General features: G+C 45.6%; 1 protein-coding gene across 1 annotated transcript in view; it reads left to right on the top strand.

Annotated features, from left to right (window-relative positions):
- stm (starmaker) overlaps positions 1-3,442 on the top strand; it is a gene marked incomplete at its 5' end in the record, with an annotated part of 20,917 nt that extends 17,475 nt beyond the window's left edge. The window contains 6 exons of the mRNA XM_083684277.1: positions 65-109; positions 317-391; positions 642-689; positions 1,164-1,220; positions 1,799-1,869; positions 2,341-3,442. Of these exons, the coding sequence (XP_083540403.1) occupies positions 65-109; positions 317-391; positions 642-689; positions 1,164-1,220; positions 1,799-1,833 (260 nt within the window). The 3' untranslated portion in view covers positions 1,834-1,869; positions 2,341-3,442. The remainder of the gene's footprint in view (positions 1-64; positions 110-316; positions 392-641; positions 690-1,163; positions 1,221-1,798; positions 1,870-2,340) is intronic.
- Positions 3,443-27,515: the final 24,073 nt, after the last annotated feature.

The raw sequence follows: 27,515 nt of genomic DNA on the forward strand, positions 1-27,515 counted from the left end.
AGCTTTTACTGGAAGAAAGATTCAAATCAAGTTGTGAAAACTGTCTTTGCTCTCAATATCTTAGATGATCAGACTGATGAAGATACCCATGATGGATCTGAGTCAAAAGGTCCGTTTTTAACTACATCACTGGCAGAGACATAACCAGGATAGATATCAAATGAAGGTTCAAACTGAGCTGGATACTTCCATGTCTGTACCCGTAGGCTGGATACTTCCATGTCTGTACCCGTAGGCTGGATACTTCCATGTCTGTACCCGTAGGCTGGATACATCCATATGTATACATATATGTAACCTGTTCTGTACCTCTCAGATGTAGACGTGGATGATGATGATGATGATGATGATGATGAAGACTTAGATGGAACACCGGCTCCAGACTCGGATGGTAAGGTCATATCAGTTACCATGGTTACCATTGACAGGGCCCTTAACAGACTTGTTACTATGGTAACTATGGTGAGGTCATGTAGATCCACAGCTAAAAGGACCAATCAGAGGGCAGAAACAGCTGACTCAGCTAACAGAGTTAATGTGTGTGTGTGTGTGTGTATGTGTGTGTGTGTGTGTGTGTGTGTGTGTGTGTGTGTGTGTGTGTGCGCGTGTGTGTGTGCGCGTGTGCGTGTGTGTGTGAACAGAGATGATGAAGTCTGATGAGATGGAGCCGAGTGACCTGATCTCAGACGGTAAGTGAAGAGGCCTGACCGACAGGAACTGATCAGTCACATGTATTAGTACAACAATCTGTACTACCACCCAGATACCCCCAAAACAATCTGAACTACCACCCAGATACCCCCAAAACAATCTGAACTACCACCCAGATACCCCCAAAACAATCTGAACTACCACCCAGATACCCCCAAAACAATCTGAACTACCACCCAGATACCCCCAAAACAATCTGTACTACCACCCAGATACCCCCAAAACAATCTGAACTACCACCCAGATACCCCCAAAACAATCTGAACTACCACCCAGATACCCCCAAAACAATCTGTACTACCACCCAGATACCCCCAAAACAATCTGAACTACCACCCAGATACCCCCAAAACAATCTGAACTACCACCCAGATACCCCCAATCATAACCAGCTCCCCACAGACAGGAGGCTCCACAGGACACTAACCCTTAACGTGTCACTTCCTCCCCAGTGGTTACAGCTGATGGTCCAGACCAACCGGATGACACGACACAGGGCGCCTCGCCAGGTGATGTCAGCACACACACACATACACACACACACACACACACACACACACACACACACACACACACACGCACACACACGCACACACACGCACACGCACAGGCTACCTCACCCTCAGTCTCTGACTGTTCTCATGTCTCTGGATGAGACGGCTGTTCTGACTGTTCTCATGTCTCTGGATGAGACGGCTGTTCTGACTGTTCTTATGTCTCTGGATGAGATGGCTGTTCTGACTGTTCTCATCTCTGGATGAGACGGCTGTTCTGACTGTTCTTATGTCTCTGGATGAGACGGCTGTTCTGACTGTTCTTATGTCTCTGGATGAGACGGCTGTTCTGACTGTTCTCATCTCTGGATGAGACGGCTGTTCTGACTGTTCTTATGTCTCTGGATGAGACGGCTGTTCTGACTGTTCTTATGTCTCTGGATGAGACGGCTGTTCTGACTGTTCTTATGTCTCTGGATGAGACGGCTGTTCTGACTGTTCTTATGTCTCTGGATGAGACGGCTGTTCTGACTGTTCTTATGTCTCTGGATGAGACGGCTGTTCTGACTGTTCTTATGTCTCTTCTCTCACAGGCGCCGACACTGGTCTTAGCCCCGCCCAGTCTTAGCGCTGTGGGTGGAGCCAGAGTCAGAGTTCCATACAGGTAAGTAACTGAAGATACGCCCACATCTGTACTAAATATATAAATACATCTGTACTAAATATATAAATACATCTGTACTAAATATATAAATACATCTGTACTAAATATACAAATACATCTGTACTAAATATATAAATACATCTGTACTAAATATACAAATACATCTGTACTAAATATATAAATACATCTGTACTAAATATATAAATACACCTGTACTAAATATATAAATACACCTGTGCTAAATATACAAATACATCTGTACTAAATATACAAATACATCTGTACTAAATATACAAATACACCTGTACTAAATATATAAATACATCTGTACTAAATATACAAATACATCTGTACTAAATATACAAATACATCTGTACTAAATATATAAATACATCTGTACTAAATCTGTAAATCTATCCCTCCACCTGTATGTAGTTGTTGTGGATGACAGGTGTCTCCTCTCTGTTACAGGCCCCTCACAGTGAACCTCACAGTGAACCTCACAGAGAACCAACAACACTGCCTGTCCTCATGATAACAGCATCCACACTTCCTACATTGTTCATTCAGTTCTTAAACCCTGTCCTGGTGTCTGTCCTGTACCATCCAACCCTGTCCTGGTGTCTGTCCTGTACCATCCAACCCTGTCCTGGTGTCTGTGTCCTGTACCATCCAACCCTGCCCTGGTGTCTGTGTCCTGTACCATCCAACCCTGCCCTGGTGTCTGTGTCCTGTACCATCCAACCCTGCCCTGGTGTCTGTGTCCTGTACCATCCAACCCTGCCCTGGTGTCTGTGTCCTGTACCATCCAACCCTGCCCTGGTGTCTGTGTCCTGTACCATCCAACCCTGTCCTGGTGTCTGTGTCCTGTACCATCCAACCCTGTCCTGGTGTCTGTGTCTTGTACCATCCAACCCTGTCCTGGTGTCTGTGTCCTGTACCATCCAACCCTCTGCAGCCTCCCCTGATAGAGGTGTCTGTCTGAGGCTCCTGTATCATTAACCTGTTCTACTGTTTGGTTTACATGACATCTACACACTCTATTCTGCATCATTGCTATTGATAAGTAGCACACCTCAAGGGTAGTTTGATATTTGATCAATGAAAACACCTTTAGTTTAACATTGTTCTACTGGTGTCCATACTACCACTGAGTCCTGCGTTCCCTAACAATGCCCTGAGAGGAGCTTAGTGGGCTGTGTCTGTTTTCTACTGTTTTCTACTGTTTTCTACTGTTTCATCTGGCTTGTATGTGTTTCACTGCTGTCGCTAAGATAACAGATAACAGCACAGCTGCTACATTCTAGAACGTGCCCTGGCTCTCACCTCAGCATGTTGTTAAGTTATGAGAAACATAAAGGTCATTTATACAAAATGGAGTGTACATACATTGATGTGACAAATATTGTGGTCTTTGATGGGATATTATAAAATTCTAGAGAAAGTATTATAAAAATGCTCTATGCTGGTGGACAAAAGGTGAAGTAATGATTGTATAGCCAGGATGAGACCGCCGCTGTAACACGGACACAGGGAACGGATAATAAAGATTTGAGTTGTCAGAGAAATGTCAGTTGGCAAGTTGGTTTGTCTGTGTCTGTCATATCCTACCCAGGGGAAGTCGGAGGACGGGGTCGTTGTCCTGCATGTAAAATTTGGTATCGTTCCTCATTCCATTTCATGCATTACAGTGAGCCCATCCTCCATGTCTGCCTCTACCAGATACTTTCTACTAAGAAGTTCTACCTAGAACCAGAATGGGTCATTCAGCTGTCCCTGTAGGAGGGTGTTCAGGCTACAGGTCATACATGTAGTCAGGGTGTTCAGACTACAGGTCATACATGTAGTCAGGGTGTTCAGGCTACAGGTCAGATGTGATGTCCTGAAGGATGTAAAGCATCCATGAGTCGCCATCTTGGCCATCTCTCCATCACATGACCTCAGGGGCCTCCTGGATAGGTCCAATATAAGCTGTTATTACTATATTGATACACACAGCTTTATAACTATATTAATACACACAGCTTTATTACTATCTTAATACACACAGTGTTATAACTATATTAATACACACAGCTTTATTACTATCTTAATACACACAGTGTTATAACTATATTAATACACATGACCAGTGGCCTGCCATACTTTCAGCAGCAGAGCAGAATGTGCTCTGTGTCATCACACAGTCTTCATTTCCTCATCCCTCAGTAGGACAAACATGGACCTGGACCTCAACTCTGTCATGGACCTGGACCTCAACTCTGTCATGGACCTGGACCTCAACTCTGTCATGGAACTCATTTGATACTCATATATTTGTTATTGAGTGAAACTCGGCACATTCAGTATGAATGACTGACAGCAGCTCCACTATCTCCTCCTGTGGTGGGTTAGGGTTAGGGCTAGGGTTAGGGTTAGGGTTAGGGTTAGGGTTAGGGCTAGGGTTAGGGTGATGGTGTTGGAGCAGAGAATAACAGCATGTCCTCCTCAGAAATAGTTCCTTCCAGTGATGACGTGTTCCTCCGTGGCTCAGTTGGTAGAGCATGGCGCTAACACACAAAATCAAATATCAATAGTTTTCATGTATTCTTAAACAATATCCTCAGTTTTGGAAGGTAAAGGCTTTGAACTGAGGTAAACAGCCTGCTACACACCACCGCTTTCAAACTGAAGTTACATTTGAACGAGAGACATTGGAGGAGGAGGTCACATGGTACAGCCCACTGCTCTGATCCAATCATATCCACAGGTACATCCGCAGGGAGACAGAACCATGAGACAGTGTAACCAAGGAGACAGAACCATGAGACAGTGTAACCAAGGAGACAGAACCATGATTGGTTGAACTGGAGGATCTCAGATCTCATTGGTTTGTGTCCCAGCCGAAGGCAGCTCAAGAGAAACCTGATTTCATCCTGCTGACCCCACCTCAGGTCGGGGGGGGGGGGGGGGGGTGATATTACAGACCTGGGGAGGGTGGGGGGGTATCAAGGCAGACAGAGACATGGGGGGGGGGGGGGGTTGGGGGGTATCGTGTTCCCAGTATGAAGGTTTTAAAGTCATCCAGTGGACTACATCGTTTGCCCCAACCCCAGCAGAGCTGTTTAGAGGGGCTAGAGTTTCCCCTGGAGTGGGGGTCCCTCTCTGGTTACACATAACCCAGGCCTGGTGGTCCAGGGGAGGAGGAGGAGGAGGAAGAGGAGGAGGCGGAGGAAGAGGAGGAGGAGGAGGAGGTGAACCAAAGACAAAGCCTCCAAACAGCTCAGAACAAAGGCCCATGTCCTGCCAGCCAGCCAGCTACTCTCTTCCATTCCCGTGATTGGCTGAGGAGCTGGAACCCAATCAGAGGCCTGGTTGATGGAGCAGAGACCGGCGCGGCCAAATGGGAAGGTCACTGGAGCCTGACCCCCCCCCTGCTGAAGCCTAACCCCCCCCCCCCACACACACACCACTACCCCACACAAACACACTTTCCCAAAGACTGGAGGGAACGGAAGCAGGAATATGAGACTTTAATAGAAGGCGTGAGAGGTTGGAGACGTGGGCTCTGATGGGGGCTGATAGCTGTGAGAGAAGCCTTACCTTTACCAGGGAGGAGATGACTAGCGCTCCATGAACCCCTGAGTTCAGCCAGATGAGACGTGGTCCCACCTGAACACAGAGCCTCTGGCTGTCTGTCTGAACACGCTGCTGAACTGACTGTATCATAACCAAAGAATACCATGACCATCAAAATATCTGAACGCAAACAAAGCAAGTCTGTACTGGAAGCTCCATCGGAGACTAGTAGCTTAGTAATTAGTCATTTTTGTTGTTGCGTGAGCCTCCACTAGCCTCCACTAGCCTCCACTAGCCTCCACTAGCCTCATCTCTACCTCCACCTAGCCTCCTCTAGCCTCCACTAGCCTCCACTAGCCTCCACTAGCCTCCACTAGCCTCATCTCTACCTCCACCTAGCCTCCTCTAGCCTCCACTAGCCTCCACTAGCCTCATCTCTACCTCCACCTAGCCTCCTCTAGCCTCCACTAGCCTCCACTAGCCTCATCTCTACCTCCACCTAGCCTCCTCTAGCCTCCACTAGCCTTCACTAGCCTCATCTCTACCTCCACCTAGCCTCCTCTAGCCTCCACTAGCATCCACTAGCCTCATCTCTACCTCCACCTAGCCTCCTCTAGTTTCCATTAGCCTCCTCTAGCCTCCACTAGCCTCCTCTAGCCTCCTCTAGCCTCCATTAGCCTCCTCTAGGGCAGCTAGGACAGCTAGAACAGCTAGGACAGCTAGGACAGCTAGGGCAGGATCTGGAATGGACTCCTGAGTTTGAAAACATTCCAACTGAGGAAAAAGCTCATTCTGAAAGGGGCAAAATAAAGACAATTTTCAGTTGGACAGGAAGTGGCTGTTGCAGGTTAAAGAAGCGGCTCAGCCTCCTCCGGGTGGAACCCTGACCCCTGACCCCTGACCTCTGACCTCCCTCCCTCCTCCAAACCTCAGAGGGTCCATTACTGCTGAGTTTAATGGTCATATCCTGTCACACACAGAGACTCCTGACCTCACAGACAAAAAGCCTTTAAATGGGGTTTGAGATCAGCTTGAGATGGCACAGTAACATGAGAAGCAATAAGTGTGTGTGTGTGTGTGTGTGTGTGTGTGTGTGTGTGTGTGTGTGTGTGTGTGTGTGTGTGTGTGTGTATTTCTGTAGAGTGTACTAAACTGAGAGGTAACTGAGCTGTGACCACTGCAGGTAAGCAGCATTGAGATGTTAGGGTTAGGGTAGGGTTAGGGTAGGGTTAGGGTTAGGGTAGGGTTAGGGTAGGGTTAGGGTTAGGGTTAGGGTTAGGGTAGGGTTAGGGTAGGGTTAGGGTTAGGGTAGGGTTAGGGTAGGGTTAGGGATAGAGTTAGGGTAGGGTAAGGGTAGGGTTAGGGTAGGGTTAGGGTACGGTTAGGGTAGGGTTAGGGTTAGGTTAGGGTTAGGGTAGGGTTAGGGATAGAGTTAGGGTAGGGTTAGGGTTAGGGTTAGGGTTAGTGTTAGTGTTAGTGTTAGTGTTAGAGTTAGGGTAGAGTTAGAGTTAGAGTTAGGGTAGGGTTAGTGTTAGGGTTAGTGTTAGTGTTAGAGTTAGGGTAGGGTTAGGGTTAGTGTTAGAGTTAGGGTAGGGTTAGAGTTAGGGTAGGGGTAGGGTTAGGGTAGGGGTAGGGTTAGGGTTAGGGTTAGTGTTAGGGTTAGGGTTAGGGTTAGAGTTAGGGTAGGGTTAGGGTTAGGGTTAGTGTTAGGGTTAGGGTTAGAGTTAGGGTAGGGGTAGGGTTAGTGTTAGAGTTAGGGTAGGGTTAGAGTTAGGGTAGGGGTAGGGTTAGGGTAGGGGTAGGGTTAGGGTTAGGGTAGGGTTAGGGTAGGGTTAGGGTTAGGGTTAGGGTTAGGGTTAGGGTAGGGTTAGGGTAGGGTTAGGGTTAGGGTAGGGTTAGGGTAGGGTTAGGGTTAGGGTTAGGGTTAGGGTTAGGGTTAGGGTTAGGGTAGGGTTAGGGTAGGGTTAGGGTTAGGGTAGGGTTAGGGATAGAGTTAGGGTAGGGTAAGGGTAGGGTTAGGGTAGGGTTAGGGTTAGGGTACGGTTAGGGTAGGGTTAGGGTTAGGTTAGGGTTAGGGTAGGGTTAGGGATAGAGTTAGGGTAGGGTTAGGGTTAGGGTTAGTGTTAGTGTTAGTGTTAGTGTTAGTGTTAGAGTTAGGGTAGGGTTAGAGTTAGAGTTAGGGTAGGGTTAGTGTTAGGGTTAGTGTTAGTGTTAGAGTTAGGGTAGGGTTAGGGTTAGTGTTAGAGTTAGGGTAGGGTTAGAGTTAGGGTAGGGTTAGGGTTAGGGTTAGGGTTAGTGTTAGAGTTAGGGTAGGGTTAGAGTTAGGGTAGGGGTAGGGTTAGGGTTAGGGTTAGGGTTAGGGTTAGGGTTAGAGTTAGGGTAGGGGTAGGGTTAGTGTTAGAGTTAGGGTAGGGTTAGAGTTAGGGTAGGGGTAGGGTTAGGGTAGGGGTAGGGTTAGGGTTAGGGTAGGGTTAGGGTAGGGTTAGGGTTAGGGTTAGGGTTAGGGTAGGGTTAGGGTAGGGTTAGGGTTAGGGTAGGGTTAGGGTAGGGTTAGGGTTAGGGTTAGGGTAGGGTTAGGGTAGGGTTAGGGTTAGGGTAGGGTTAGGGTAGGGTTAGGGATAGAGTTAGGGTAGGGTAAGGGTAGGGTTAGGGTAGGGTTAGGGTTAGGGTACGGTTAGGGTAGGGTTAGGGTTAGGTTAGGGTTAGGGTAGGGTTAGGGATAGAGTTAGGGTAGGGTTAGGGTTAGGGTTAGGGTTAGTGTTAGTGTTAGTGTTAGAGTTAGGGTAGGGTTAGAGTTAGAGTTAGGGTAGGGTTAGTGTTAGGGTTAGTGTTAGTGTTAGAGTTAGGGTAGGGTTAGGGTTAGTGTTAGAGTTAGGGTAGGGTTAGAGTTAGGGTAGGGGTAGGGTTAGGGTTAGGGTTAGTGTTAGAGTTAGGGTAGGGTTAGAGTTAGGGTAGGGGTAGGGTTAGGGTTAGTGTTAGGGTTAGGGTTAGGGTTAGAGTTAGGGTAGGGTTAGGGTTAGGGTTAGTGTTAGGGTTAGGGTTAGAGTTAGGGTAGGGGTAGGGTTAGTGTTAGAGTTAGGGTAGGGTTAGAGTTAGGGTAGGGGTAGGGTTAGGGTAGGGTTAGTGTTAGAGTTAGGGTAGGTTTGAGTTAGGGTAGGGTTAGAGTTAGGGTAGGGGTAGGGTTAGGGTTAGGGTTAGGGTTAGTGTTAGGGTTAGGGTTAGGGTTAGAGTTAGGGTAGGGTTAGGGTTAGGGTTAGTGTTAGGGTTAGGGTTAGAGTTAGGGTAGGGGTAGGGTTAGTGTTAGAGTTAGGGTAGGGTTAGAGTTAGGGTAGGGGTAGGGTTAGGGTAGGGTTAGTGTTAGAGTTAGGGTAGGGTTAGAGTTAGGGTAGGGGTAGGGTTAGGGTAGGGTTAGTGTTAGAGTTAGGGTAGGGTTAGAGTTAGGGTTAGAGTTAGGGTAGGGTTAGAGTTAGGGTTAGAGTTAGGTTAGGGTTAGAGTTAGGGTAGGGTTAGGGTTAGTGTTAGAGTTAGGGTTAGTGTTAGAGTTAGGGTAGGGTTAGAGTTAGGGTAGGGTTAGAGTTAGGGTAGGGTTAGGGTTAGTGTTGTGTTAGAGTTAGGGTAGGGGTAGGGTTAGGGTTAGGGTTAGGGTTAGTGTTAGAGTTAGGGTAGGGTTAGGGTAGGGTTAGGGTAGGGTTAGAGTTAGGTTAGGGTTAGAGTTAGGGTAGGGGTAGGGTTAGGGTAGGGTTAGGGTTAGGGTTAGTGGTAGGGTTAGGGTTAGGGTTAGTGGTAGAGTTAGGGTAGGGGTAGGGTTAGGGTTAGTGTTAGAGTTAGGGTAGGGTTAGGGTAGGGTTAGGGTAGGGTTAGAGTTAGGTTAGGGTTAGAGTTAGGGTAGGGGTAGGGTTAGGGTAGGGTTAGGGTTAGGGTTAGTGGTAGGGTTAGGGTTAGGGTTAGTGGTAGAGTTAGGGTAGGGGTAGGGTTAGGGTTAGGGTTAGTGTTAGAGTTAGGGTAGGGTAGGGTTAGAGTTAGGGTAGGGGTAGGGGTAGGGTTAGGGTTAGTGTTAGAGTTAGGGTAGGGTTAGAGTTAGGTTAGGGTAGGGTTAGAGTTAGGGTAGGGGTAGGGTTAGGGTTAGTGTTAGAGTTAGGGTAGGGTTAGAGTTAGGGTAGGGTTAGAGTTAGGGTAGGGGTAGGGGTAGGGTTAGGGTTAGGGTTAGTGTTAGAGTTAGGGTAGGGTTAGAGTTAGGGTTAGGGTAGGGTTAGAGTTAGGGTAGGGGTAGGGGTAGGGTTAGGGTTAGTGTTAGGGTAGGGTTAGAGTTAGGTTAGGGTAGGGTTAGAGTTAGGGTAGGGGTAGGGTTAGGGTTAGTGTTAGAGTTAGGTTAGGGTTAGAGTTAGGGTAGGGGTAGGGTTAGGGTAGGGTTAGTGTTAGAGTTAGGGTAGGGTTAGAGTTAGGGTAGGGTTAGAGTTAGGGTAGGGGTAGGGTTAGGGTTAGTGTTAGAGTTAGGGTAGGGTTAGAGTTAGGTTAGGGTTAGGGCAGGCTGCTATTGGTATAGAGGCAGAGTGGCTGTCATGTTAGTAGAGTAGTAAGACAACTCAGAGGGTTTTAGCCTCTTCCCGAAGTCCCCTCTCCTGTGCTCTCAGGGGATGCCTGTGGTGATGCCGGGGTTAGGGTTAGAATGGGGTTAGGGTTAGACTGGGGTTAGGGTTAGGTGAGGTTTAGACTAGGGTTAGGGTTAGACTGGGGTTAGGGTTCCAGCCTGGTTAAAGGACTGCTGTGGTTTCAGGTACAACAGGTCTCCATTGTCCCGGGCCAGAGAGCCTTGCAGCCCCAGGAGGAGGGGGAGGAGGGGGGAGGAGCGGGGGGGAGGAGGGAGACATGGAGCTGGATAAGAGGAATCTTGGCAAACGTCTGTCAGGCTCAATAACACATAATGCAGCAGCCTTTCTATATGTCCTCCACATCAACCCTGTTATTGGGATCTGGACCTTCGGACACACTTCATGCAACCCCGGCAGAGGAAACCAGGACAGGCAGATACTCAACACACACACACACACACACACACACACACACACACACACACACACACACACACACACACAGTTCATTATGCCGCCGAAACCAGCGACCAGCTCCGGAACCTTGTTGTCAGTCTCTCTGTCAGCAGAAGCTCGGCTTCACTTGTTTTATGTAGAGTGCATTCATACAACTAACCCTAACCCAACTAACCCTAACCCAACTAACCCTAACCCAACTAACCCTAACCCTAACCCTAACCCTAACCCAACTAACCCTAACCCAACTAACCCTAACCCAACTAACCCTAACCCTAACCCAACTAACCCTAACCCTAACCCAACTAACCCTAACCCAACTAACCCTAACCCTAACCCAACTAACCCTAACCCTAACCCTAACCCTAACCCAACTAACCCTAACCCTAACCCTAACCCAACTAACCCTAACCCTAACCCAACTAACCCTAACCCTAACCCATTCATACAACTGGAATACAACTAACCCTAACCCTAACCCAACTAACCCTAACCCTAACCCAACTAACCCTAACCCTAACCCTAACCCTAACCCAACTAACCCTAACCCTAACCCAACTAACCCTAACCCAACTAACCCTAACCCTAACCCTAACCCTAACCCAACTAACCCTAACCCATTCATACAACTGGAATGACTTCAGAACTGTCCGGTTATCACCACAATTCTTAGAGTTTCTTGAAAAATAATATACACTCTAGAACGCCCCTTTAGAATCGCTTACTCAACTAATCTGTGGTAAAAGCACAGTTATAGGTGTGATCAGCGTTAGTAAACACAGTTCTACCGTTCAGAGTCCCAGTGATGTTCCGTTTGGAGGGCTGATGAGGGGAGGAGAGGGCTGGTAGAGGCAGGCTGTGTTTCAGAGGACAATAAGAGTCTGTTTTAAGCTCATTACTTTTGTTATGAAAGGTAGTCTCTGAGAGCATGGGCATCCAGAGCCACTGGTATCCATTGCAGCTCATCAGGGAGAAGTTATTAAACCAATAAGTACGGGAGCCTGGAGATATTAATTACAGTGTAAAACAGTATGCTGGACGGGTACTGGTGACCTGGCAACCTCTGCCCAAATGCAGTCAGCCAGCACAGAGACAGAACCTCTACACAACCTGTCACCTAGCACAGAGACAGAACCTCTACACAACCTGTCACCTAGCACAGAGACAGAACCTCTACACAACCTGTCACCTAGCACAGAGACAGAACCTCTACACAACCTGTCACCTAGCACAGAGACAGAACCTCTACACAACCTGTCACCTAGCACAGAGACAGAACCTCTACATATGTTCTACTGTACTAACAGCAGTACTGGTCTACTGAGTTAGGGTTAGAGTTAGGATTAGGGTTAAGGTTAGGATTAGGGTTAGGGTTAGGGTTAGAGTTAGGATTAGGATTAGGATTAGGTTTAGGGTTAGAGTTAGGATTAGGGTTAGGGTTAGGGTTAGGGTTAGGGTTAGGGTTAGAGTTAGGATTAGGATTAGGATTAGGATTAGGGTTAGGGTTAGAGTTAGGATTAGGGTTAGGGTTAGGGTTAGGGTTAGAGTTAGGATTAAGATTAGGGTTAGGGTTAGGGTTAGAGTTAGGGTTAAGGTTAGGGTTAGGGTTAGGGTTAGGGTTAGGGTTAGAGTTAGGGTTAAGGTTAAGGTTAGGGTTAGGTTGACAGCTTGGTGGGAAAGAGACAGAAGCAAAGTAGGGTTTGATACTGAAAGAAGGAGAGAAGAGATGCTGTCTCACAAGGTCTAACCCTAACCCGTAACCAAACCCAAACCCAAACTCTAACCCCTAACCCTAACCCTAACCTTAACCCTAACCTTAACCCTAACCCATGACAAGACTGGGGCTTGAAGTGTTACACAGGGATACAGATACACCAATGAAGATGGGATAGGCTAATAGGGCCTGAGGTAAGGGCTGTGATAGGCTAATAGGGCCTGAGGTAAGGGCTGTGATAGGCTCAGAGGGCCTGAGGTAAGGGCTGTGATAGGCTAATAGGGCCTGAGGTAAGGGCTGTGATAGGCTAATAGGGCCTGAGGTAAGGGCTGTGATAGGCTCAGAGGGCCTGAGGTAAGGGCTGTGATAGGCCAATAGGGCCTGAGGTAAGGGCTGTGATAGGCTAATAGGGCCTGAGGTAAGGGCTGTGATAGGCTCAGAGGGCCTGAGGTAAGGGCTGTGATAGGCTAATAGGGCCTGAGGTCAGGGCTGTGATAGGCTCAGAGGGCCTGAGTGGGAGGGACACAGGGGAGGGAGAGGAGACAAACTGAACTCTGACAGGTCACTGTTGTTGATGTTCACTGCTGCTAGGGAGTGACTCATAACCCCCCCCCCCCCCCCACACACACACACACACACACACACACACACACACACACACACACACACACACACACACACACACAAAGATGAGTCCAGTCCTCCGAGCAGTGGCAGGGATGGAATGTAGGAGCTGTTTTATAAGAAGGCAGGCTGTGCCCTCCACTGGTGGGGCAACTCCACTGATCAGCTGCACTACACAACTACTACACAACTACTACACAACTACAACACAACTACTACACTACTACTACACAACTACACAACTACTACACAACTACTACACAACTACTACTACACAACTACTCAACTACTACACTACAACTACACAACTACTACACTACTACTACACAACTACACAACTACTACATTACTACTACACTACTACTACACAACTACTACACAACTACACAACTACTACACTACTACTACACGACTACTACACTACTACTACACAACTACTACACAACTACACAACTACTACTACACAACTACAACATAACTACTACACGACTACGACACAACTACACAACTACTACTACTACTACACAACTAAACAACTACACAACTACTACTACTACTACACAACTAAACAACTACACAACTACTACACTACGGCACAACTACACAACTATTACATAACTACTGCTACACAACTACTACTACACAACTACTACACAACTACTACACTACTACAAAACTATTACATTATTACAACACAACTACACAACTACTACACAACTACTACTACACAACTACTACACAACAACAACTACACTACTATCACACTACAACACAACTACCACACAACTACTACTACACAACTACCACACAACTACTACTAACCAACTATTACACAACTACACAACTACACAACTACAACACAACTACAACACAACTACACAACTACTAGACAACTACACTATTACTACACAACAACAACTACACTATTACTACACTACAACACAACTACCACACTACTACAACACAACTACTATACAACTACACAATTACTACAACACTACTACACTACTACTAAAACACAACTAAACAACTACACAACAACTACTACACAACTACACAACTACTACTACACAACTACTACACTACTACTACAAAACTACACTACTACACAACAACTACTACACTACTACTACTACACAACTGCTACACAACTACTACACTACTACAATACAACTACACTACACAACTACTACTACACAACTACGATACAACTACTACTACACAACTACTACACAACTACACAACTACTGCTACACAACTACACAACTACACAACTACTGCTACACAACTACACAACTATGATACAACTACTTCACAACTACTACTACAACTACTACTATACTACTACTACTCCTATACTACTACTACGACTACAACTACACTAGTACTACTACTACTGCTACTACACAACAACTACTACTACTACTACACAACTATTACACAACAATGACACTACTACACTACTACTGCAACAACTACACGACTACTACTATACTACAACTACACTATTAGAACAACTACACTACTAGTACGACTACTGCTACTACTATACTACTACTACTACACTACTGCTACTACTATACTACTACTACACTACTACTACTACTATACTACTGCTACTACTATACTACTACTACTACACTACTACTACTACTACTATACTACTACTGCTACTACTATACTACTACTACTACTACTACACTACTGCTACTACTATACTACTACTACACTACTACTACTACTATACTACTGCTACTACTATACTACTATACTACTACTACACTACTGCTACTACTACTACTATATTACTACTACTACTACTACTATACTACTACTACTACTACTACAACTATACTACTACACTACACTACACTACACTACTACTACTACTATACTACTACACAACTACTACACTACTACACTACTACTACTACTACACAACTACTACACTACTACAACACTACTACACCACTACTACACTACACTACTACACTACTACTACAACACAACTACTACACTACTACACTACTACTACTACACTACTACTCTACTACTACTACACTACTACTCTACTACTACACAACTACACAACTACACTACTACTACTACTACACTACTACTACACTACAACTACACAACAACGACACTACTACATCACAACTTCTACACAACTACTGCACAACTACTACACAACTACACAACTACTACACAACTATTACATTACTACTACACTACGACACTACTACTACACTACTACTACACTACTACTACTACACTACTACACTACTACTACTACTACACTACTACACTACACTACTACACTACTACACTACTACTACTACAATACTACACTACACTACTACAACTACTACACTACTACTATACTACTACTACTACTACACTACTACACTACTACACTACTACTACACTACTACTAATACTACTACACTACTACTACTACTACTACTACTACTACTACTACTACACTACTATACTACTACACTACTACTACTACTACTACTACTACACTACTACACTACTACTACTACTACTACACTACTACTACACTACTACTACTACTACTACTACTACTACTACACTACTACACTACTACTACTACTACTACTACTACTACTACTACTACACTACTACTACTACTACACTACTACTACGCTACTACTACTTTTACTACTACACTACTACTACTACACTACTACTACTACTACACTACTACTACTACTACATTACTACACTACTACTACTACTACTACTACTACACTACTACACTACTACTACACTACTACTACACTACTACTACTACTACACTACTACTACTACTACACTACTACACTACTACTACTACTACTACACTACTACACTACTACTACTACACTACTACTACACTACTACACTACTACTACTACACTACTACTACTACTACTACACTACTACACTACTACTACTACTACTACACCAGTACTACACTACTACTACTACTACTACTACTATACTACTACTACTACTACTATACTACTACTACTACTACTACTACTACACTACTACAACTACTACTACTTCTACACTACTATTACTACTACTACTACTACTACACTACTACAACTACTACTACTTCTACACTACTATTACTACTACTACTACTCCTATACTTCTACTTCTACTACTACTACTACTACTACTACACTACTACTATTGCACAACTACTACATTACTACACTACTACATTACTACCACTCGGTCTGCAGTGCAGAGGGGACAGCCTCTCTCTGAGGAGGAGACTATTAGGAGGAGGAGACTATCTCTCCCAGAGGAGGTGAGACAGCCTCTCTTAGAGGAAGAGAGACAGCCTCTCCCAGAGGAGGTGAAATAGCCTCTCCCATAGGAGGTGAGACAGCCTCTCCCATAGGAGGTGAGACAGCCTCTCCCAGAGGAGGTGAGACAGCCTCTCGCAGAGGAGGACAGCCTCAAGGTTGGATCCTGTGAGCTGTGGCGTTGTCTCTGATTTCAACACATCTAATAAACTCTGATAATGTTCAATGTTTCATGTGAACATCCTTCCCGATGCTTAGCATTGTCACCTGTATAGAAACTGGGGAGCAGCAGCACAGGTACAGCAGCTGAGCTCTCTAGTCCTGCCCCTTCCCAAGATGGGGGGCTGGCAGGGTATAAAACCTCAATTCTCTAGTCCTGCCCCTTCCCAAGATGGGGGGCTGGCAGGGTATAAAACCTCAATTCTCTAGTCCTGCCCCTTCCCAAGATGGGGGGCTGGCAGGGTATAAAACCTCAATTCTCTAGTCCTGCCCCTTCCCAAGCTGGGGGGCTGGCAAGGTATAAAACCTCAATTCTCTAGTCCTGCCCCTTCCCAAGATGGGGGGCTGGCAGGGTATAAAACCTCAATTCTCTAGTCCTGCCCCTTCCCAAGATGGGGGGCTGGCAGGGTATAAAACCTCAATTCTCTAGTCCTGCCCCTTCCCAAGATGGGGGGCTGGCAGGGTATAAAACCTCAATTCCTGCCCAGCCAAGCAGAAGGAAGTCCAGCCCCTGAGGTCCCTGCTTCATGTCTGCTCCACTCTCTCCCACATAGACCTCTAACAACATGCTGTCTCGGTAAGTCAAACACGCTCTCCTGCAACATCAGCTGCTCTGTCTAACCACCTCAGCAGTCAAACTATCACTATTCTAACAGTAGTGAGATTATTATTATTATTATGAGTATTATTATTATTATTATTATTATTATTATTATTATTATTATTATTATTATATCATTACTATATCAATCATTATTATTCTAGCATTATTCTATTATCATTATAACATTATTGTATTATTATTATTAGTAGTAGTAGTAGTATTAGTATTAGTATTATTATATCAATCATTATAATAATTATATTATTCTTCTATCATCATCATCAACATTATTATTATTATTATTATTATTATTATTATTATTATTATTATTATTATTATTATTATATCAGTAGTGTTTGGAGCATGTTGGTCTGAAGACATGTTGTTTAGTCATAAGGGTAAAATAATAATAATGGTGGTTTAAGTTTCTCATGAAATAGATGATTCTAATGCTAATTAAGAACCAGTTCCTACAGACCATTACTGTCTGGTCATAGTGTTACTGTCTCTAGTGTTACTACTGGTCATAGTGTTACTGTCTCTAGTGTTACTACTGGTCATAGTGTTACTACTGGTCATAGTGTTACTACTGGTCATAGTGTTACTGTCTCTAGTGTTACTACTGGTCATAGTGTTATTGTCTCTAGTGTTACTGTCTCTAGTGTTACTACTGGTCATAGTGTTACTGTCTCTAGTGTTACTACTGGTCATAGTGTTACTGTCTCTAGTGTTACTACTGGTCATAGTGTTATTGTCTCTAGTGTTACTACTGGTCATAGTGTTACTACTGGTCATAGTGTTACTACTGGTCATAGTGTTACTGTCTCTAGTGTTACTACTGGTCATAGTGTTACTACTGGTCATAGTGTTACTGTCTCTAGTGTTACTGTCTGGTCATAGTGTTATTGTCTCTAGTGTTACTACTGGTCATAGTGTTACTGTCTCTAGTGTTACTACTGGTCATAGTGTTACTGTCTCTAGTGTTACTACTGGTCATAGTGTTACTACTGGTCATAGTGTTACTACTGGTCATAGTGTTACTGTCTCTAGTGTTACTACTGGTCATAGTGTTACTGTCTCTAGTGTTACAACTGGTCATAGTGTTACTGTCTCTAGTGTTACTACTGGTCATAGTGTTACTGTCTCTAGTGTTACAACTGGTCATAGTGTTACTGTCTCTAGTGCTACTACTGGTCATAGTGTTACTGTCTCTAGTGTTACTACTGGTCATAGTGTTACTGTCTCTAGTGTTACTACTGGTCATAGTGTTACTGTCTCTAGTGTTACTACTGGTGATAGTGTTACTACTGGTCATAGTGTTACTACTGGTCATAGTGTTACTGTCTCTAGTGTTACTACTGGTCATAGTGTTACTGTCTCTAGTGTTACAACTGGTCATAGTGTTACTGTCTCTAGTGTTACTACTGGTCATAGTGTTACTGTCTCTAGTGTTACTACTGGTCATAGTGTTACTGTCTCTAGTGTTACTGTCTCTAGTGTTACTATTGGTCATAGTGTTACTGTCTCTAGTGTTACTACTGGTCATAGTGTTACTACTGGTCATAGTGTTACTGTCTCTAGTGTTACTACTGGTCATAGTGTTACTGTCTCTAGTGTTACTACTGGTCATAGTGTTACTGTCTCTAGTGTTACTGTCTGGTCATAGTGTTACTGTCTCTAGTGTTACTACTGGTCATAGTGTTACTGTCTCTAGTGTTACTACTGGTCATAGTGTTACTACTGGTCATAGTGTTACTGTCTCTTGTGTTACTACTGGTCATAGTGTTACTGTCTCTAGTGTTACTACTGGTCATAGTGTTACTGTCTCTAGTGTTACTACTGGTCATAGTGTTACTGTCTCTAGTGTTACTACTGGTCATAGTGTTACTGTCTCTAGTGTTACTGTCTGGCTTTATTTGATGCTATGTCTTTATCCTTCCATGTTCTATGATGCTGTGATCATTTTAAGGATCATATGGATCAACATGTTCCCTCTCTGGAACACTGCGCCCTCCTGATCTCTCACATTGTATTTGTATTGAACCTTTATTTCTACAGAAACACACTGAGACCAAGGCCTCTTCTGCAGGTGCAACACATCAACAATACAACACAGTTCAATACAGAAATCAATACTTCATATAAAACCACAATATATCAGGACAAACAATCACTTCCTTCACTAACGAGGTCCTCCATCAACACCCTAAACTACCCGAGCGGCACCAGAACATCCAACTGAGGTGTTTTTTGTGGATTGTTCCAGCAGTGAGGAGCACCATGACTGAACGCTGTGTAAAGATGTATCTCAGTGCATATACAGTTTCTAGGAGAGGATTATGGGTGATTGTATGATCAATACTCAAACATTTGACTACCTGGAATCTCTGATGTAACTTGTCTTGTTGTCTTGTCTTCCGGTTGGTAAAGAATATTGCTGTTGAGATATGAAGTGTTTAACACATCTATGGTATTATTTTCTATCCGCAGAAATCTTTTACTTGCTTCTGTTGTTGTCTTTTTGGCAACAACCATTTCAACAGCTCCTGTGGAAGGTATGGGTGTTATTAACTGAACGATGCTTCTATTTGGATTTGTTGTTATTGTTCTAATTGCCCCAGTCAATGATGAAATGATGAAATGATGAAAAGATGAAAAGATGAAAAGATGAAATGATGAAAAGATGAAATGATGAAATGATGAAAAGATGAAATGATGAAATGATGAAAAGATGAAATGAAATGATGAAATGATGAAATGATGAAATGATGAAAAGATGTCTGTACTCAGAGAAAGAGCTGGAGGAGACGGAGGTCGAGGCAGACGAGGGAGAGGAGGAGCTCTCTGAGGAGGAGGATGGTAGGATACAGGGGGAGGGAGGGAGGGAGGGAGGGAGGGGGGAAGGGAGAGGGGGGAGGGAGGGAGGGGGGAGGGAGGGAGGGAGGGAGGGAGGGGGGAGGGGAGAGGGGGGAGGGAGGGAGGGGGGAGGGGGGAGGGAGGGAGGGAGGGAGGGGAGAGGGGGGAGGGGGGAGGGAGGGAGGGAGGGGGGAGGGGGGAGGGAGGGAGGGAGGGAGGGAGGGGGGAGGGGAGAGGGGGGAGGGAGGGCCATGGCCAAATGTGACACTCTAATGTTTCTAAATCAGATATGGTGTCTTTGCCTGATTAGAATATAAAATGACTTAATAAAAGTACACATTCTTATTTCTATACATTAACTTACTAATAAAGAACGCAGCATAAAACTCAAGTGAGAAATGATCCTCGTAAGATAACTCTGGATAACTGATAACTGGAATAGAACTTCAACCTCCTCATTCAGACTTCTGAACATTCCAGATCTGGGTTCTCCTACGGCTCCGTGTGTTCCAGAACATTCTGTTTGGGTTAGGGTTAGGGTTAGGGTTAGTTACTTGAACCTTCCAGTAACTCCTGTCTCAAAGATACAAGAGTTCAACTAAACTAAGGAGATTTGAGAGGCAGAAACGTTTATCAATGTCCTTCTTTTTTCAGATGACGACGACTCCCAGAGTCGAGATAGACCTATGGGTGAGAGGTTACCATGACAACAGAACCTTACAACTACAAACCAACTGTTACTATATGGATATGTACATATAATATATATCCATATATACTGTAATGTATTATTTGTCAGACTAAAACCATAGCACCAGCTGAAGCCTTCACAGACTAAAGCTACAGTAAATAAACACATTTGGATGTCTTGCATAATCTTTCAATAACAACTTTTAAAGTGAAAAGGCGATCATAAGATTGACATAAATAATGAATATGAACCAGGCCACACATTGAAGTATAATGACATATTGTTGGGTAACTTATTTTTCATTTTCATTCAAGTGTGTGTGAGTTTGTGTGTGTGTGTGTGTGTGCATGTGTATGTGTGTGTGTGTGTGTGTGTGTGTGTGTGTGTGTGTGTGTGTGTGTGTGTGTGCGCACGCGCGTGCGTGTGTGCGTGTGCGTGTGTGTGTGTGTGTGTGTGTGTGTGTGTGCGTGTGTGTGTGTGTGTGTGTGTGTGTGTGTGTGTGTGTGTGTGTGTGTGTGTGTGAAGGGTATTATATCTGAATAAGGGGTGTATTGATAGCCAGACAGAATCTCAGACATGTCCTTTTCTTCTCCACTCCCAAGGGATCGAAGCACAGCACACTACCACCGTCTCCAAAGGCCTGGGTAAAACGACTCTAATCCTCTTTTAGCTTAGTGATGCTATGTATGTGTGTGTGTGTGTGTGTGTGTGTGTGTGTGTGCGTGTGTGTGTGTGTGTGTGTGTGTGTGTGTGTGTTCACGTTAAGAGCAGTAGAGTGCAGAATGAGATCTTAATTCAAAGTGGTGAAAGCTCTCCAGACATGAATCTACTAAATCCTCAGATATCTGGAGAGTTTAACATGTGAGACTGGATCTCTAATCAATCCCGTCTAAGTCTCACTGAGACACCGTCTACTGAGAACCAGGTGGTTCTGGAGGCTTTAGAGGGTTAGGGTTAGTCTCACTGAGACACCGTCTACTGAGAACCAGGTGGTTCTGGAGGCTTTAGAGGGTTAGGGTTAGTCTCACTGAGACACCGTCTACTGAGAACCAGGTGGTTCTGGAGGCTTTAGAGGGTTAGGGTTAGTCTCACTGAGACACCGTCTACTGAGAACCAGGTGGTTCTGGAGGCTTTAGAGGGTTAGGGTTAGTCTCACTGAGACACCGTCTACTGAGAACCAGGTGGTTCTGGAGGCTTTAGAGGGTTAGGGTTAGTCTCACTGAGACACCGTCTACTGAGAACCAGGTGGTTCTGGAGGCTTTAGAGGGTTAGGGTTAGTCTCACTGAGACACCGTCTACTGAGAACCAGGTGGTTCTGGAGGCTTTAGAGGGTTAGGGTTAGTCTCACTGAGACACCGTCTACTGAGAACCAGGTGGTTCTGGAGGCTTTAGAGGGCTACTATACTGTTGACATGTTTGGGAAAGTCAACGTGTTGTTAAAAGCATTGTCAGGTCCAAACTATCCCTGGTTGATATGAGGTTTAAATCTGGTTGATATGAGGTCCAGGTTAGCTCTGGTTTATATGAGGTAAAGTCTAGTTTACATGAAGTTCAGACTAACCCTGGTTTATATGAGGTCCAGACTAACCCTGGTTTATATGAGGTCCAGACTAACCCTGGTTTATATGAGGTTCAGACTAACCCTGGTTTATATGAGGTTCAGACTAATCCTGGTTTATATGAGGTTCAGACTAACCCTGGTTTATATGAGGTCCAGACTAACCCTGGTTTATATGAGGTCCAGACTAACCCTGGTTTATATGAGGTCCAGACTAACCCTGGTTTATATGAGGTCCAGACTAACCCTGGTTTATATGAGGTTCAGACTAATCCTGGTTTATATGAGGTTCAGACTAACCCTGGTTTATATGAGGTCCAGACTAACCCTGGTTTATATGAGGTCCAGACTAACCCTGGTTTATATGAGGTCCAGACTAACCCTGGTGTCCCTCCAGGTATGAGTGTTCAGCCAGACACCTCGTTCCTGGGCGGAGCTCCAAATGGTGAGTGACGGTTTCCTGTCTGATGTTGTTACATTTAAACACCTTCATCGGAATCCACTTACTTCACTGTTAGTGCTCAAGTACCCTAGGCTCCTAGTCTGTGTCCTATAGGACCCTAGGCTCCTAGTCTGTGTCCTATAGGACCCTAGGCTCCTAGTCTGTGTCCTATAGGACCCTAGGCTCCTAGTCTGTGTCCTATAGGACCCTAGGCTCCTAGTCTGTCTCCCATAGGACCCTAGGCTCCTAGTCTGTCTCCTATAGGACCCTAGGCTCCTAGTCTGTCTCCCCTCCTAGTCTGTCTCCCATAGGACCCTAGGCTCCTAGTCTGTCTCCTGTAGTAACCTAGGCTCCTAGTCTGTCTCCCATAGGACCCTAGGCTCCTAGTCTGTCTCCCATAGGACCCTAGGCTCCTAGTCTGTCTCCTGTAGTAACCTAGGCTCCTAGTCTGTCTCCCATAGGACCCTAGGCTCCTAGTCTGTCTCCTATAGGACCCTAGGCTCCTAGTCTGTCTCCTGTAGTAACCTAGGCTCCTAGTCTGTCTCCCATAGGACCCTAGGCTCCTAGTCTGTCTCCTGTAGTAACCTAGGCTCCTAGTCTGTCTCCCATAGGACCCTAGGCTCCTAGTCTGTGTCCTATAGGACCCTAGGCTCCTAGTCTGTCTCCCATAGGACCCTAGGCTCCTAGTCTGTCTCCCGTAGGACCCTAGGCTCCTAGTCTGTCTCCTGTAGTAACCTAGGCTCCTAGTCTGTCTCCTGTAGTAACCTAGGCTCCTAGTCTGTCTCCCGTAGGACCCTAGGCTCCTAGTCTGTCTCCTGTAGTAACCTAGGCTCCTAGTCTGTCTCCTGTAGTAACCTAGGCTCCTAGTCTGTCTCCTGTAGTAACCTAGGCTCCTAGTCTGTGTCCTATAGGACCCTAGGCTCCTAGTCTGTGTCCTATAGGACCCTAGGCTCCTAGTCTGAGACTTGTGATGCATTGTTGCTGAAACAACGTTTGCTTTGTTCCAGCATCAAGCAGTACCTCAGCGCCAGAAGCAGTGAATGGTAAAACTGTCCTTTATGTTTACTATAGGTAACATGCTTTGTGACCCATGGCTGGTCTATGTGGGTTATAGTTAGGGTTATGTGGGTTATAGTTAGGGTTATGTGGGTTAAGATTAGAGTTATTTGGGTTAAGATTAGGGTTATGTGGGTTCAGATTAGGGTTATGTGGGTTATAGTTAGGGTTATGTGGGTTAGGGTTAGGGTTAGGGTTTGGGTTATGTGGGTTAGGGTTATGTGGGTTAAGATTAGGGTTATGTGGGTTAAGATTAGGGTTATGTGGGTTAGGGTAATGTGGGTTAAGATTAGGGTTATGTGGGTTCAGATTAGGGTTATGTGGGTTATAATTAGGGTTATGTGGGTTAGGGTTAGGGTTTGGGTTATGTGGGTTAGGGTTATGTGGGTTAAGATTAGGGTTATGTGGGTTAAGATTAGGGTTATGTGGGTTAGGGTTAGGGTTATGTGGGTTAGGGTTATGTGGGTTAGGGTTAGGGTAATGTGGGTTAGAGTTATGTGGGTTAGGGTTAGGGTTTGGGTTATGTGGGTTAGGGTTAGGGTTATGTGGGTTAGGGTTAAGGTTATGTGGGTTAGGGTTAGGGTTTGGGTTATGTGGGTTAGGGTTATGTGGGTTAGGGTTAGGGTTTGGGTTATGTGGGTTAGGGTTAGGTGTTGGTGTTAGGGTTATGTGGCTTAGGGTTAGGGTTTGGGTTAAGTGTTAGGGTTAAGGTTAGGGTTATGTGGGTTAGGTGTTAGGGTAAGGGTTAGGGTTAGGGTTAGGTTTAGGTGTTAGGGTTAGGGTTAGGTGTTAGGGTTAGGGTTAGGGTTAGGTGTTAGGGTTAGGGTTAGGGTTAAGTGTTAGGGTTAAGGTTAGGGTTTGGGTTATGTGGGTTAGGTGTTAGGGTAAGGGTTAGGGTTAGGGTTAGGGTTAGGGTTAGGTCTTAGGGTTAGGGTTAGGGTTAAGTGTTAGGGTTAAGGTTAGGGTTTGGGTTATGTGGGTTAGGGTAAGGGTTAGGGTTAAGTGTTAGGGTTAAGGTTAGGGTTTGGGTTATGTGGGTTAGGGTAAGGGTTAGGGTTAAGGTTAAGTGTTAGGGTTAAGGTTAGGGTTATGGTAAGGGTTAGGGTTAGGTGTTAGGGTTTAGGGTTAGGTGTTAGGGTTAGGTGTTAGGGTTAGGGTTAGGTGTTAGGGTTAGGGTTAGGTGTTAGGGTTAGGGTTAGGGTTAGGGTTAGGTGTTAGGGTTAGGGTTAGGGTTAGGGTTAGGCTTCGGTGTCTAATCGGATGTTTGTCTGATTCAGGTGCTGCCGGAGGAACCTCTCACGCTTTGCCCTCTGACCCTGGTTCCCATGGTAACATCTGCACACCGTCTCACCCTCACCCCCACCTCCTGTCTCACCCTAAACCCCTGTCTCACCCTCACCTCCTGTCTCACCCTCAACCCCTGTCTCACCCTAACCCTAACCCCCTGTCTCACCTTATCCCCTGTCTCACCCTCACCTCCTGTCTCACCCTCAACCCCTGTCTCACCCTAACCCTAACCCCCTGTCTCACCCTAATCCCCTGTCTCACCCTAACCCCCTGTCTCACCCTCACCCCTGTTTGAGGTCTCTGTAGTCCTCAGTGATGTGTCTCTCTCTCAGATGTTGCTCTGTCAGGACCTGCAGACTCCTCCTCCTCCTCCTCCTCCTCCTCCTCCTCCAGTCCAGCAGGTACCAACGCTCTCACTGTCCTCTACCAACTAGACGGTGCTACTGAGAAACCAGACAGTTCAGACAGAAACCAGACAGTTCAGACAGACACCAGACAGTTCAGACAGAAACCAGACAGTTCAGACAGACACCAGACAGTTCAGACAGAAACCAGACAGTTCAGACACAAACCAGACAGTTCAGACAGACACCAGACAGTTCAGACAGAAACCAGACAGTTCAGACAGACACCAGACAGTTCAGACAGAAACCAGACAGTTCAGACAGAAACCAGACAGTTCAGACAGACACCAGACAGTTCAGACAGAAACCAGACAGTTCAGACAGAAACCAGACAGTTCAGACAGACACCAGACAGTTCAGACAGAAACCAGACAGTTCGTACTGTAAACAGTAGTTTAGTCTAGAGCTCCAGGTTGTTCATGTTCCTCACAGAGAAGCTCGTCATAGATTGAAGACCTCCATCTCTTCAGGCTACATCTTAATGGTTCCTCCTAAAGACCTCTTCACCCCCACTACCCCCCTGTACTAACCCTAACCCTAACCCTAGAGACCTCTTCATCCCCACTACCCCCCTGTACTAACCCTAAACCTAACCCTAGAGACCTCTTCATCCCCACTACCCCCCTGTACTAACCCTAAACCTAACCCTAGAGACCTCTTCATCCCCACTACCCCCCTGTACTAACCCTAACCCTAATCCTAGAGACCTCTTCATCCCCACTACCCCCCTGTACTAACCCTAACCCTAACCCTAGAGACCTCTTCATCCCCACTACCCCCCTGTACTAACCCTAACCCTAGAGACCTCTTCATCCCCACTACCCCCCTGTACTAACCCTAACCCTAGAGACCTCTTCATCCCCACTACCCCCCTGTACTAACCCTAACCCTAAAGACCTCTTCATCCCCACTACTCCCCTGTACAAGTTTCTACCCTGTTAAAAAAAAAAAAGAAGGAATTCTTCCTTCTTCTAACATTGTGACTGCCTATGGCCCTAACCCCTAACCCTAACCTTTAACCCTAACCCTGCTCCGAGCATAGATTACTGTAAGTCGCTTTGGATAAAAGCGTCTGCTAAATGCTATAAATGTAAATATAAATGGTGTCTGCTCCCTGGCTGTCTGTGGTGTCTGTCTGTGATGTCTGTCTGTGGTGTCTGTCTGTGTGTCTGTGGTGTCTGTCTGTGCTATCTGTCTGTGGTGTCTGTCTGTGTGTCTGTGGTGTCTGTTTGTCTGTCTGTGGTATCTGTATGTGGTGTCTGTCTGTGATGTCTGTGGTGTCTGTCTGTGGTGTCTGTCTTTGATGTCTGTGGTGGCTGTCTGTGGTGTCTGTCTGTCTGTCTGTTGTGTCTGTCTGTGGTGTCTGTCTGTGGTGTCTGTCTGTGGTTTCTGTTTGTGTGTCTGTGGTGTCTGTCTGTTTGTCTGTGGTGTCTGTCTGTGGTATCTGTCTGTGGTGGCTGTTTGTGGTGGCTGTGGTGTCTGTCTGTTGTGTCTGTCTGTTGTGTCTGTCTTTGATGTCTGTGGTGTCTGTCTGTGGTGTCTGTGTGTCTGTTTGTCTGTGGCGTCTGTCTGTGGTGTCTGTCGTTGATGTCTGTAGTGTCTGTCTGTGATGTCTGTGGTGTCTGTCTGTTTGTCTGTGGTGTCTGTCTGTGGTATCTGTCTGTGGTGGCTGTTTGTGGTGGCTGTGGTGTCTGTCTGTTGTGTCTGTCTGTTGTGTCTGTCTTTGATGTCTGTGGTGTCTGTCTGTGGTGTCTGTGTGTCTGTTTGTCTGTGGCGTCTGTCTGTGGTGTCTGTCGTTGATGTCTGTAGTGTCTGTCTGTGATGTCTGTGGTGTCTGTCTTTGATGTATGGTGTCTGTAACCATGAGGTCTGTCTAATAAAGCTACTAATGATGTGTCATCAGGAGGTGCAGGAGGTGCAGGAGGTGCAGGAGGTCCGGGAAGTCCATCATCACAGTTGCCAACCCCAGGTAATCCTAATCTCTCTGTCTCCCATTAACAACCATCTGGCAGCATGTCACACATCTACACAACGCTGATGAGGTCAGAGGTTAGAGGTTAGAGGTCAGAGGTAAGAAGTTAGAGGTCAGAGGTTAGAGGTCAGAGGTTAGTGGTCAGAGGTTATAGGTTAGAGGTCAGAGGATGGAGGTCAGAGGATGGAGGTCAGAGGTCAGAGGAGGAAGGTCAGAGGTTGGAGGTTAGAGATCAGAGATCAGAGGTCAGAAGTCGGAGGTTAGGTTGGAGGTTAACCACCTGTTCT

The sequence above is a fragment of the Argentina silus genome (genome assembly GCF_951799395.1).
Source record: "Argentina silus genome assembly, chromosome: 14".
Classification (NCBI taxonomy): Eukaryota; Metazoa; Chordata; class Actinopteri; order Argentiniformes; family Argentinidae; genus Argentina; species Argentina silus.